Consider the following 15,576-nt stretch of genomic DNA (forward strand, 5'->3'; position numbering starts at 1 on the left):
GAGAAGTAGAATCGAAAAAAATACCACGAGATAGAAGAACGTGAAGGCACCAAATTTGTTGATCGACTATAGATGGGTTCAACAAGAAAAATGCCTCAATTGTTCATCTCTTTAACGACGTATTTGAATAAATCTCTTTAAAGAACTTCGATTTAGGGTGTATTATAGTGGTTTACAAAATCGCCATAGATTTTCACCACAAAAATTGTCTCAATTGGGTTTCACTAGTTCCATCTTCAAAGGCGATTTCAACGGAACAGTCACCCGTTGATCTCCAATCTTGACATTTCACATAAACACCTATGAGACCACGATTTACAATCTTTGAAACCCTATCTTCATCTCCTATTTCGATGGTTTGAAAAAATGCCACAAAAATACACCTAAATGTTTGGAATTTCAGGCGGTTTTCATAATATCGCCTCCAATGGAATAGATATGTATTTTGGGGTTGTTTCATGAGACCGTCGTGAATAATCTGCCTCTTGTTCTTCAATGGAGGCGTGTTTCAAAAAACGACGTTGTTTGTAAGTCTGTGGTGGCCCTTTCTTTAAAAACGCCCGTAATATTGTTTTATTACTGGCACTTCACAAAATCGCTGAATAAAACCACCTTAAAAGCCTATCATTTTTGTAGTGGATGGTGATAATTTTTCAATCATCAATCCAAATTGAAATCCTTCACTTATGCTCATGCCTTCAGCATGAATCTCATGAATAAGGATTTGGAGCTCTTCAAATTGTGATACTACAAACTTATAATCTACCATCTTAAAGTCTATGAAATATCCAACAACAAATTTCTTTATATTGGCATCTTTTAGAATATATTTCTTTTCAAGACTTTCCCATAGAGTCTTGACCAATTCAATGGAGGACTAAACCTTATAAAGAATAATACTTAATTCATTTAGGATATAAATTCGGTACATGAAATTTGAATATTCCCATTTATGATATCCGTCTCTTTTGGTTTGGTCTTCCTCATTATCATTTAAGGGAGTTTGGCGAGTAACAAACTTCATAAAGTAAGGTTTGTTTGGAGTTGTCAGAACTACTAATGAGTTTTGTAATAAAAATGGAACAGTTGGATCGATCGGGTAAATCTCTCTAATAACAATTAGGAGAACATTGAATGGTATCTTTCACCAATGCATCCACCCTAGAAAACTTAACTTACAATTCAAGAAATATTCACAAAACATAACAAAAAGCTCCAATTTGGACATCATAATAAAATATAACTCATTTTACAATAATTACAATTTGATTGGTTGTTAATGAACTTAGTGGACAGATACCTAGCAAAACAAAATCTATCTTAGTAAACATGGTTTCTTTCCCAAGTAGAATTGTATCGTAGTATGAGAACAATCCAAATCACATCTGAAGGCCTCCTCAACTTGATAAAAGAACAACTTGCCTCAGACAATAAGATTATTTTTGTAAAATAATAATAATAATAATAATAATAATAATACAGATAAATGGGTTCTAATTTGACAAAATCGAATGATTATTTAAATTCCATGTTTGTTCAATCTTGATCCTTACTGAACCTTTGTTGGAGAACAAACTTACATACACTAGATTGTTGGAGAACAAATTAATTTACTTAGGCGGTGTTTGTTTGCACTATTTTTCAGCTCTAATTGTTGAAAAAAATTAAATTCAGCACTTTTGTCAAAATAGCACATTTGTTTACTCTATATTTTCAGCGCTTATTGCTAAAAATAAGTGAAAAAAATTCAACACTATTTTGATGCTGAAAAAAAGTGCTGAAGCGGTAAGCACTTCGCTTTTTTCAACACGGAAAAGTATGCCCTTATTCTTAAAAGGATATTACCTCTTATATCCCATGGATAAGTATATAAACACCCCACAAATTAATAAACCCACACCATAGCTAAATTATTTTGTCTTATATGGGTTAAAAGTTTTGGAATGAGTTGATTTTTTGTGAGGATGATCTCTACAATGAGGAGATCATCCTCACAAAAAATCAGCATATCTTGAAACTTCTAACCCTATCAAAACAAGTTCAAGAACAGTAAATTGTCCCTTTTTTTTTATTTGAAAATGATTTTTAACGAGTTAGAAGTTTCAAAATACACTGATTTTTGGTGAGGATGATCTCTAGACCATTTAGACCATCCTCACTAAAAATTTGCTCATTCCAAAAACTTTAACCTATATAAAACAAAACAAAAAATGGCTATAGTATGGGTTGCCCTTATTAATTCATAGGGTGCTTTTATAATTACACATCCTTCATTTCCATCGAAAATTATTCATCCAAAATTAAGTTCTTTTAAAGTTGATTTCAAATTTTGGTGACTTGTATGACATTATTATTTTTAATTTGAAATTTGTGGGCTTTTATAAATAGAAATTATTATTTATAAATTGAAGATTTGAGTATTATTTATTATTTAAAAATAAATTGTATTTTAATTTTATAAGAAATAATATATTTTATTGTGTTTGATAATAAATAAGCATTTGAAACATGCAAACAATGTATAATATGATTGTAAGGGTAACAAAGACAATTTACCAATTTCAGCAATGTATAACAAACATGATTCAGCACTTAAATTCAGCGCTTATAAGTTTCAGCGCTTAATGCTATTCAGCACTTATTTTTTTCAGTTTAACAAACAACACCTTACTCTACATGAGATCGAGAGAATAATTTCTCTCTCTCTTTGTCTTTGGATAAAGACTGTTAAAAACATAAGTGAGTTATTAGTGAAAGAAAAATTAAGGGAGAGGGGATAAGTGAAAAAAAGGAGAAGAGACCCACTAATAAAAATAATATTTTTAAATTTAATTAATAGTTAAAGAATAAATTATTAGATAAATGATGGAAGAAAAATTAGGGTCTGTTATTTACAAAAGCCAACTCGAGCTCCAGAAGCTGACTTTTGGAAGAAGTACAAGCCCAGAGCCTGAAAAGCCACATCCAACAGAAACTTGTTCATTACAGAAGCACATAAGCCAAAAATTGATGTTCGTTTGATAGTTTTTTATTGTTGGATTCTTATAAAATAACCAGAATACCCTTAATGTTGATAATGCACCCATAATGCACAAAAAATTAATAGAATACCTTAACAAATATATAATTACACTATATATATATATATATATATATATAATAATAAATTTATATTAAAAAATTATAAAAATAATTATTTTAATAAATTTATAAATTTTATAATTCTATTAAAATTTCGATAGCATCTCCTCTTAAAAATGAATATATGATAAAGAAAATACCTGCATAATATACAATCTAACATCCACATAAAGATGAAAGGTGTTTTGGTAATAAAGTAGTGATGATGAATTGCTTTTGATCTTTATAGTAAAGATGAAGGGTATTTTGGTAAAGATGTAGGGTATTTTAATAATTCTGTTTTATTTTTTTAGGTTAAGTTTGATTGGAAATTTGATTAAAGATGAAGGCTATTTTGATAAAGATGAAAGGTATTTTGGTAATTCTATTTAATTTTTTAAGCTTAAGTTTGGTTGAAAATTTAATTAAAGATGAAGGGTATTTTAGAAGATGAAAGGTATTTTGGAAGATGAAGGGTATTTTGAGAATTAGTGAAAATGAAGGGTATTTTGATAATTTTCTTTTATTTTTAAGATTAAGTTTAGTTAAAAATTTGATTAAAAATGAAAGGTATTTTAATAATTGGTAAAGATGAAGGGTATTTTGGTAATTTAATTTTATTTTTTAAGGTTAAGTTTGGTTGAAAATTTGATTAAAGATGAATGGTATTTTGGAAGATGAAGGGTATTTTGATAATTCCCTTATATTTTTTAAGGTTAAGTTTGGTTGAAAATTTGATTAAAAATAAAGGGTATTTTGGTAAAGTCGAAGGGTATTTTGATAATTCCTTTTTATTTTTTATGGTAAAGTTTAGTTGAAAATTTGATTAAAGATGAAGGGTATTTTTGAAAGATGAAAGGTATTTTGGTAAATATGAAGGGTATTTTAGTAATCTCATTTCATTTTTTAAGGTTAAGTTTAATTGGAAATTTGATTAAAGATGAAGGGTATTTTGGTAATTATACTTGAACTGTCTTATGTTTTTTGCTTCCAACAAAAACCATTTGAAGAAGTTCTTCTTGGGCGACTTCTTTTAAGAACTACTTTTACGCTTCAATTGAAATCTACAGGAACCAAAAAAGTCCAAACGAACATCATTTATCTAATTTTTTTGGCTTAAAAACTAAAAAAATAAAAAAAGTTGGCTCCTGAAACTGAAAAGAACAGGGCCTTAACTTTCTTTTTAAGGAGGTAGCGAATTAATTATATTCTTACTTCATTGGGCTATTCACTCATTAATTAACTCAATTATCACCTTCCAAGGTATTTTATGATTTTATTTGGCAATCACAAACTATATGATATTTCATAGCAAAAGAGATAGAAAACGGGTGAAAACATAGGAGGAAATAATACTCTGAAATTTATACTAAGGATTCAACTCATTCGATAAAGAGTAGAGCAATTGAAGCAAACCCAAAAGTAGCTGTACAAGTATCTTTCATAAAATGCATTCTCGTAAATATCTCTTTTCAAGCTGGCGATATGATATGGTTATAAGCAAGTTGAGGGAATCAAATTCAAAGCTAAAGCCAATCCGATTTGGTCCATTTGCTGAGATGAATGTATAACCAGCCACCCACCAGACATACTGGAAAAAACAAAAAACTTTGAACGTTGTCCACTTCAAATAATTGTAGGAGCCATCTCCATGACTTGACCACCCTCCACATTTTAGTTGAATATTTAAGATGCCCCTACGTTTTAAAATTTGACTAGCCCTATGACCTATATCTTCTCTCCTGGAATAATAAAAAATGATCTGAAAATTCTTATTATTTCTTTAAGAAATCAGTCATCTTGACGATGGCGTGAGCAAGTACTATATAATAAAGGTAAGGTGTTTATATGGTACGTTATTGATGGAGTTTGAAACAACACGTAGCCCTCTTAACTTGGGAATCTTAACTAAGGCATGCACACAGTCCAATGTGTTTGAATGCCCCCACCTAATGTTTTTATTAGAATGGGACACCATTCAGAATCAGGACCTTTTTCATTACTTTTGAAGAAACTTTGAGATAAAAGAGGTATATCCTCACTCTGAAAATATAAGGAGGTGTTTTAAAATTCATCATAAACTTGTATGCCATCAGTTTGAAAATATAAGGGCTCACATGTCATGTGAGACTGAGGGTAACTCCAACATTTTGAAGGGATCCCACTCTGAATCTTCACACTTAATGATAGACGTGTGGTCGACATTGTCGTGGATTTTGCAATTTTACATTTACTCTTTTAAAATTGATTAAACCCAAAAGATCCTGATCAATTTTTAAAACGAAACACTTTGCTTAGTTGGATTTTAAGCCTTACTAAGAGTTGTTCTACTCAAATGGATTACCACATTAGCAATCCATCACCTTATCCCTTTAAATTCATGAAAAAAAAAAACTTGGATTAAAAATAAAAAATCAAAATCAATTTCAGTAAGATTTGATCAAAGTTTTTGAAAATGGACGACTACCGAGCTTCCACCTAACTCCCACGTTTAAAAGTAAAATTAATCGATAAAAAGTAACTTATTTTGAAAATTATTTTTCGAACTTCATAGAATTATATCCTCTACAACCCTAAAAACTAAGAAACCAGATGATGTTTTTGGATGCCACAAGATGAGCCTAAGGACCATCGTACTAACTTAGTAAGGCTAGTCGGCCTCTCGTCCAAAGTAAACAAACGCAAGTTTGAAATTTTTTATGATTATTTTATTCTTCTCTCTATATATAAAAATATTGAATGGTCAAATTCGACAAGGTTCGACAAGGTACCGTCTTAATTATGCCAACCTTCATATCATTTAACATAAATTAATTGATATACATTGAACTTTAACTTACCAGTTACTACCGCAGAATTCAATAGACATCAGCTATTCCTAGCTGTTAAGTATTGAATATTGTAGATTCTGACCGCATCACCTTGTGGTATCTAAAAACATGAGGTAATGCTTACTTGATGCAAACGACAAAATTCTAAGAATTATGATTATTTTAATTATCTTTTAATTGGTGAATTTAATTTTAAATTTGAGAGAACTTCCATGGTCGTCCACTTTGGACAGTTTGTATTTTTTAAAATTTTATTTAATTAGAGATTTTTCATGAATTCTAGAAGACTGTGGTGTTGGATTGCCAATGTGGTAATCCATAGGGCCAATGACTATTAGTAAAGATTTGATATCCTACTAAGTTGCTAGTCTGACTATACATATAAAAGAGCACGGCTAGTCTTACTATCTTTACTATCTTAGTAAAATTTCAAATCTTACAAAGACTCGTTGAGCTCACCTTGTGATGTCCAAATACATGATCTGATGCCACATGGTTGTAAAGAAAAGACTTTTATTAACTTCAAAATAAATAAATAAAAAAGAAGATTAATTCTCACCGTTGAATTTTAATTTTAAATTTGAGAGTTTCATTTTCAAAACCAAGGATCAAGCCTAAAATAATTATATTTTTTATATGAGTTTTTCATGAAATCTAATGGATTGTGATGTTGGATTCATGGTTTGAAAAGTTGTCCGAGACCGAGATGTATCACCCGAGTCGTCTCGGTATTAGGCATGGACGAGATGGACGGACAAGTCAAATTTTCAAACGAGATTTAAGACCTTACATTCATTTTTCAAAATTTGGAACGAGATGCCTTAAACATATAGGAAAGCTTGCCCGAGACAACTCGGTATCTGGCATGGACAAGACGAGAAGCGAAACCAAGTTTTAAAACCATGGTTGGATTGCCAATGTGGTAATCCATTTGAGCTCTACCATAGTAAAACTTGAAGTCTTACTAAGTAAGGAAATTGTTTTGCTACATAAAATTATCTTTCTAGTGGGATTCTCCATTGTATGGGTTTCATTCTCATGGATGAGTTGCAAAGTTGGACTGTAATCTTTCCTTGTGAGACCCTCCATTGTATGATTCTCCTAGGTGAGCTGCCAAGCTGGACTATGTGATCTTTCCTTCGATTTGATTACGGGGATCTTGAATTATCAATTTTGATGAATATAATGATGTACTCCTCTAAGTTTTACTGAATAATAAGATGCTCCTCAAGGACCCCATTGTATCAAGGTCTACAACACTTACCTTTTAAATGAAAATGGACTTTCAAAACCCAAAAAAAAAAAAAAAAAAGTGAGAAGAGATAGGAGAAAGAGATGAAGATGAGAGAGAGGGCGAATTACATGGTCTTATTACACCCTACCTTGAATATTGGATTATTCCTTCTTATTCTTCTTCTTGAGTCATTAGTATTCTTTTTTTTTTTCTAACTTAAGTGGCTTGAGTTGTTAATTTTGAGGGTTGAAATGATGAGTTGATGGATAGATGTGGATTGAGTGATGAAAGGAGAGTTTTAAGATTTTTTTTAGGGGGGTTGATAGTATGTTTTTGATATGAGAATTTGAGAGAGATGACTTGAGATGGGGGTTGAAAATATGTTTTTTAAATAGATTTGTTAGAAGAAGGGTTTATATAGAGTTTGGGGATAATTTTTTAGGTGTAAAAGGGTCCAACCCTAAAAATAAATGGAAATGATATTTTGTTTGTTTATTTTCTTTTTAAAATTTTCATTTTTATAAGTATAATGGACTTTGTCTTAGGATTTTGGGAGGTTGGTTGTGAGAATGACATGTAGAAAAGGATATGAAGGTATGCGATTTGGATTGTGTTTAAAATATTTTATTGAGAGTTGAAAGGCATGGGAGACATAATGTGATGGGGTCGAGAATTTTTGAATTTTTGAATGGAAAATAGAGGAGCATGAGGAATATAAGGTGATGGATTGAGGAATATTTGAATTTTTTAATGGGTAGAAGAAATAAGCATGTGAAACATGAGGTAATGGATTGAGAAATATTTGAATTGCTTAATGAGTAGAAGATGAGTGAAAGAATATTTGAACTTTTAATGAAGATGTGAGAGGATGTAGAGTAGGGTGGTAGGTGTATTGTGGTGGTGACATGTGGCATAGGTAGGTTATGGGTTTTGAATTTGATCAATGTACCTTGACTCGAGTGAAATTGGATTTTGAAGTGAATGGGCTTAGATTGAGGTTGGATTTGGTGAGGGCTTAAGTTTGAAATTAGGCTAGAAATGATGGTGGGTTTTAAAAATTAAATAAGCTTTATAATGGATTATCTTTCTTTATATGAGTTGTGTGCAAAGAACTACAAAGAATAAACCTAACCCCAATTTGTATGGGTTCGAATATTTTGTTAAAAAGTGATTTTAAAATATCGAATAAATTGATGATTTTTTTTATAAAAAGTGGCTACCCAAGTACGAGGTCTGATAGGGTCGACCTTTGAATTCCTTGATCTTATGGCATGGAATTCGTTTGAAATCTCAGATTTTGTTAAAAGTTAAAATTTGGTATATTTGATCATGTTCTGATAAATTGAATTTGAAGTGCAAGTAGAAAAGCATTTTTTGAATTTTAAAAAACTTTTTAGAAGAACTAAAGGCTTGTAATGATCATTTAATAGATTTATCCAGAAGAGCCTTTCAAACTTATCGTAACACTATCTAATTGGAGTAGTTAAAAAAATAAAAGAAAATATGATCCTTCCAAACTTTGAATCTGACAGGGATAGAATATGTCATAAATAAGATGATCTCCCAAGTTAGGAGTCTGACAGGTAGGGGCGGAGCTAATAAGGAGTTGGGGGGGGGGGGGAATTTCACCCATATAACTTTGAGACATCCCTATATTTTCAACTAATTACATGCCCCAATTTTCACCACTCCCTCATCTCTCTTCCCATTTGCCCCCACACCCTCACTTCCCTCAAATTTTTGCGCCCCCCTTCCCCTTCCCCTTCCCCTTCCCCCTTTAACTTTTTTTTGATGACATTGCCTCTTGACCAAGCCTTCTTATATACTAATTGGAAATGACAAAAATATCGTTTTCTTCAACTTCTAACTAAAAAACCTTTGAATTTCTCCTTAAAACCATTCACCGTCAAGTTGTTCAACTATACAACTAATCATAGTTTGCCCCCACTACAAAAAAAAACCTGGCTCCACCCCTATTGATAGGGATTGAATCAATTGTGAAAAGTAGAGATGAGATTTGCAATCTAAGAGTGTTTAGACAAGAATAATTTGACATTTTTTTTTTTTTTTGCTTTAAACGATGAACTTGTTAAATTTAAAAGAGATTAAAATTCCTTTTGCCTTCATTTTTTATTATTTTTATATTTTTTTTTAGGTTGAGAATATCATAAAATTTATATGCATGCAACAAGGAGACACACATGCAATTTAAGCTCTTATTAGGGAGCAAAATGCACTTATACTTTTGCAAATGAGCAATATGCAGTTTAGGTTCTTGAAATTGAGCAAGATGCAGTTTAGGCTCTTGCTAAGGAGCAACGAGCAATTTTAGGCTCTTGCTATGGAGCGAGATGCATTTAAAACTCTTACAAATGAGTAAAATACTGTTTAGGCTCATACAAAAGAGCATGATGCAGGTTAGGCTCTTGCAAATGAGTATCATACAGTTTAGGCTCATGTTAGGGAGCAAGAGGCAATTTGTGCTCTTTCAAAGGAGCTTGAATCTTTTTCATAAACAAAAATATTCTTATAAAAAATAGGTTCATGTTTATGAGTGTGTAAATATTTAGATGGAGTGATTTTTATCATTTTTTTTTCAATGAAAGAAAAGTTAAAATAAGGATAAAATAGTAAAATGACATTTGGATGCTAACTAGGGGTGCACATGGTTTGGTTCGATTCTCAATTCTCGTAAGAAACAATGACCTTTTCAATGGAAGCCTTTAAAGGGTGTCTTGCTCAAATGGATTACATCTCACTAAGGGTTAATTTTCTCAGTAAAATTTATAAAGATGTTTAAGTCTCCTAGAACGAGCAACTTCTCCAACAAGGAGAGTTAGGGGTCAGTTTGTACGAAGGAGGAGCTTCAATCGTCCTGTCTATAAGAGCTTCAATCAAGGATGTGGAGCGTCAATGAAAATCATTCGATCGATCCAAAATCTAATTGATTTCTTCGATTTTGAGTTCTTCAAGTTTGTAATCGATCTTTAATGGAGGAGGAGTGAATGAAGGAGAAAGAGGATGACTCGATTGAATAAAATTATTTATTTTTAATTTGGTTTCAAGGAGTCTAACTAGCCTTACTAATAGAATGCATCTCGGGGCCATGTTGTCCGTGAATGAGACTTGGTAATGTATTGTTTTCTTACTAAGTTAATAAGGGTAGTGAGACTATTAGTCAATTTAAGTTTTTATTTAACATGTAGTTGTCTCATTTATTTTTTTAAAGATAAAGTTATCTCATTTAATTTGAATACAGTCGTGTCCATTGATTGAGTGAATAAAAAATTTTAAATGAATTTATCGCGTCAAAATGTTGATGAAACCTTTCCATTGGATTAAATGTGGCATTTCCAAGGAGGTATTACAATTTTGTAGGAAATCTAGGTGCGTGAATTTAAGACATCACTTGTTATTTAATAAAGAGGTTCCTTCATAATTTTGGAGCCACTTACTGCTTTAAAGTGCTATTTATTATAATAAAATCAAATTATTTATTATATTTTGCACTTAGTAGTCAAACTGTCCCTTATATGCATTTTGATTCGGCTCTAGGATACTCCTCAACTGAGAATCGAACCGCATCAATCGATTTTTCAAAATTTTAACCCAAAACCGAACCGACTCTATATAAAATCAAACCAAACCACCCCTAATTGGTCTGGTTCTCACTTTAGACTGATCCAATGTGTACCCCTAACGTTAACAACGAGCAGAAGTTATAGGGGAGGTAAGTGCAATTGTCAAAACTTAGGGGATCAACATAGAATCTTACCAAACCATAAGGGGTCAAAGTGTAATTAACCCTTTAAATTACAAATAGCACTTTTCATCACTAGTGGGTTTGCATATTTGACCTTTCTAGTTCTACTACGTATATATAAGTACAGAATAGATCTGTGGTATAGCTATGAAAATTGTAGTTGTTCCCTACTTCCTTCCATCACCAATGTCTTCTTTCATACCTATTTTCACGATTGTAGGCCTTTCGCTCTTGACGTTCATATATTTCCTACGCTCACTCAGACACAAAGACTCTAAAAATGTTCACCGGCTACCTCCTGGGCCCTGGGCTTTGCCTATTCTCGGCCACCTTCACATGCTTGGTACCCTCCCTCACCGTGCCCTTAATAGTCTCTCAAAGAAGTATGGTCCAATCATGTTCATCCGACTCGGAAACATCCCAACCGTTGTGGTCTCATCCCCACAATTAGCTGAGTCGTTCCTCAAGACCCACGACATCATTTTTGCTAGTCGACCCAAATCTCAAGCCGCTGAGTACATGTCTTATGGAACCAAAGGCATGGGTTTTACCCCATATGGACCTTATTGGAGAAATATCCGCAAATTGTGCACCATCCACCTTCTAAGTAAATCGAAGCATGATTCAATAAGGCCGATGAGGAGAGAGGAAATAGGCCATTTTGTGGAGTTTCTAAAGGGTGCGGCTGAGGATCGTGTGGTTGTTGATATGAGTACTAAAGTGGGATCGCTCATAGAGGAAATCACTTACAAGATGGTAACTGGGATGAGCAATAAAGATAGGTTAGGCTTCAAACCAGTGATCGATGAGGTAATGAGGATTGCTGGAGCTTTCAATCTGGCTGATTGTATCCCTTATATTGCGGCACTTGACCTTCAGGTATGATTTCTTCTATTAGAGTACGAGATAATAAGGTGTATCGTGAATCTGTGATGATAGACGTTTTAAAACTCTTCGAGTCAACTTAATTGCTGATGGAATCAGTTCAACTTGATTTCAAGGTCACTTGGTCTCAAAATGTGATGCAACCAACTCATCAATTTGACCAAGTCAGATAAAAAATGGATCAAGTCAGGTTAGAAACATCAAGTCTTGAACAAGTTATTCCGTTATATCTAATGTCTTCTTTTTGGAGAACAACAAAATATATGTAATATATATATATAGCTAGCTTGTTCTTATGATTAAAAGAGATCAGAGTCTCTTGAGATTAAAGATGAGAGTAAAAATGTTCATCTTGGAGATTGAAGATGATGAATTCTTGGGAGAAAAAGACACATAAAGGGATTTTGGTAAGAAGTTGAAAAAGAGGGCATTTAAGCCTTTTTTGTTAGTTTAAAAGGCCATGGTCAAGCAGTACTGTTTCTAACCTCTAAATTTCCCTCTGATTTATGATGATATTGTCATCTTTTATATTGAAGACTGTTGCTGTTGTTATTAGAGGTGCAATTCAAATGACTCCATAACTTGACAAGTTTAGGTACCGTAGATCTGGGATGTCTCGGGATACATGATTGCACTTTCCAATAAAAAAATGTATCCTGAGGGAGCCATGTATCCCAAGGAATACAGATCTAGGTATCCGAACTTGTCCACCTCATGGAGTCATTTGAATATGCCACCTGGTGAGTCATATTATCAGGACTCTTATTATTATTTAATTAAACTTCATTGTTCCAAACTGTTGGGATAGAAACACGTGACAAGAGAATGTATGGGTTCAGAGATTAATATCATTTACAAATGGTTTGCAATGCTTTGCGTGATAAATCATTTATTGGAATTTATTAAGAGTTTAGGCGTTCCATACTAAGTTTTTGCTATAAATTGAAGTATTAATCATTCGGTAAAAATATGTTTTAGAAAATTTTTTTTCTCCATTTGTAAATGTGATTTCCTCCAATGTACCAAGCAAGACCAAATAAAAAGGAGTCCTGATAATATGACTAGCCAGGTGGCATATTCAATCGACTCCTTGACGTGCACAAGTTTGGGAACCGTAGATCTGTATACCTCTAGATACATGTCTCCCTTAGGGTACACTTTTTTATGGGGAAGTGCAATCGTGTATCCCGAGACATACAGATCTACGATTCCCGAACTTGTCATGTCAGGGAGTTGATTGAGTATGCCACCTGGTGAGTCATATTATGAAGACTCAATAAAGAATCATTTGTTGAATTATTAGAAAATTAATATAAGTGTATCTAAATATATTAAAATAATGGTTGGGATCCCTTCACTTCTAAGAATAACTCATGAAAAAAACACATAATCCCAACCCTTTTAAATACAAAATCAAATGGTTGAGATTTATCCTCGGGGCAAGTACCTCCACGATTTGTGTTATCAAGATACTCATAAAACTCAACTATTGGATTTTGGGTTTAAAGGGCTGGGATCATGTATTTTTTTAATGGATCATTCTTAGGAGTAAACGGATCCCAACCTATAAAATAATAGAGAAAAAAATGTATCTAAATATATTAAAATAATGGACAAAAAAAATGTTAGTGTTACATGGCAATTAGAAAGGATTTCCTTTCCAAATGATCATCTTTATACTAAGTTGTTAGTGTTTTCCTTCAGGGACTGACTCGACGAATGAAGTTTGTTAGCAAGGCCATGGACGAAATGCTAGAGAAGGTCATCAATGAGCATGCACAAGATATAGGCAAAAAGGAACAGCATAATCACAACGACTTCATCCATGTAATGTTGTCCTTAATGGAATCTAGTGAAGAACAACTAGATCGAGACAATATCAAGGCCATCATCATGGACATGCTTGCGGGTGGAATGGACACAATAACTACCGCAACCGAATGGGCGCTATCTGAGCTCTTCAGACACCCACAAGTAATAAAACGAGTCCAAGAGGAGTTAGCACATGTGATTGGGTTAGGTCGTATGGTAGAGGAAACAGATTTAACAAAGTTGGAGTACTTGGAAATGGTAGTGAAGGAATCTATGAGGCTTCACCCAGTGGCTCCACTACTTCTGCCTCACGAGTCTACAGAAGACATAGTGATCAATGAATTCTTGGTGCCGAAGAAGTCTCGGTTGATAATAAATGTTTGGGCGATTGGAAGAGACCCAGATGTGTGGTCGAATAATGCTGAAGATTTCATTCCAGAGAGGTTTTATGGCAAGAATATAGACGTTAGAGGTAATGATTTCGAATTGATACCATTTGGGTCGGGGCGGAGAGGATGCCCCGGATTGGAATTGGGATTGATGACTGTTAGATTGATAGTTGCTCAATTGATGCATTGCTTTGATTGGGAGCTTCCAAATGGTATGTCTCCTGGTGAATTGGATATGAAGGAAAAGTTTGGGCTTTCAGTGCAAAGAGCTACCCATTTGCATGCCATACCAACTTATCGCTTAGACGTCAATCATTAGATGAAGTATTTATAGGAAAAAAACTTAGGTTTTCTAGTGATTCTCAATACTCATTTTCTAGGAACTCTAGGACTACCGTCCCATCTTTTTTTTTTTTTCTTTTTAATGTTGGTATTGTAAGTTTTGGTTGAAGGACTCTCTTTTTATTTCTGAATAACTCATGAGTATAATTACGTATTACATTATCTAAGATAATTCTCGCAAGCTTTTGAAGGATTAAACTAACATCCTCAAATACAAAATAAAATAAAATTACTTGTAGATAAGTGAGGGTTTAGTGGTCATTCTACTTGGGTTTAGGAGTCGCCATCATTCAAAGAGTTTAAAGTCTAAATAGACAACATAAAAATATTATAAATAAAAAAAAATTCATTTTGGGTTGTATTTAACGACTCAAAAAAGGTCTCTTCAAGAGATTGGGTAAGGAAGTTCGGTTGCAAGACGAGAGATTGGGTAAGAAAGTTCGGTTGCAAGACGGGGATGGTGATAGGCACCCCATTGTACCCACCAATTTTTTGTTTACCAAGGTATAGGCCAAAAGTGAAAGTTAAGACTATTTTTTGAGTTAATAGGAAGATGATGATGAATGCATGCATGAAGATATGCGTGTAAGTGTCATGAGATGTTCCCACCACTTGGGTTATTTTTTTTGCGTTGAGTTGGGAGTGTTAATTCATAAGAATCTCACTCTTTTTGACTCTTGCATTTTGAATAGAGATGATTTTTAAGGAAATGTGCTCAAAATGAGTTTGCTTTCTTTATTGGTGAGAGTCTAAGAAACTTTCCATTAGTTGGACAGAGTCTTTGGAACCTTCGCCTTACTTGAATGCATGGGGTGGGTGTGTGCAAGTGTGAGTGCCTGTAAAAGGTTCCTAAAGGAACTTACTATGGGTTTAAAGGTAGAAATTACTTCACATAAAGAAATTACCCTTTAACTAACCTTGCCATTCAAGAATGGTTACACTACATGATGCATGTTAAAGGCCTTCAAGGATGTAGAGTGCCATGGAGACTCGATCTACAGATCTTCAAAGCGAGGTTGGTGTTGTCCAAGCTTGAACATTCAATATGTCACACCTGGAGGGAACCCAACTCTATAGCAGATGCCATGGCTTCAATTAATTGTGCTTCGTCTGAACTCTACAAATATGTATTCTGCTTGCCTTAATTTGTTAGCTAGGAAATGCCTTTGTGGTCTTGGTCTTTCTCTAGCCCAAATTAGA

General features: G+C 33.3%; 1 protein-coding gene across 1 annotated transcript; it reads left to right on the plus strand.

Moving 5' to 3' along the window:
* The first annotated feature begins 10,936 nt into the window (after positions 1-10,936).
* On the plus strand, positions 10,937-14,497 carry LOC147401504 (cytochrome P450 CYP736A12-like). The gene is made up of 2 exons (XM_086442812.1): positions 10,937-11,827; positions 13,538-14,497. The coding sequence occupies exons 1-2, from the start codon at positions 11,096-11,098 to the stop codon at positions 14,351-14,353; spliced, it is 1,548 nt and encodes a 515-aa protein (XP_086298938.1). The 5' UTR covers positions 10,937-11,095; the 3' UTR covers positions 14,354-14,497.
* The last annotated feature ends 1,079 nt before the right edge of the window (positions 14,498-15,576 follow it).

Source organism: Akebia trifoliata, chromosome 5 (genome assembly GCF_017979445.1).
Source record: "Akebia trifoliata isolate Shusen 1 chromosome 5, ASM1797944v1, whole genome shotgun sequence".
In the NCBI taxonomy this organism is placed as follows: Eukaryota; Viridiplantae; Streptophyta; class Magnoliopsida; order Ranunculales; family Lardizabalaceae; genus Akebia; species Akebia trifoliata.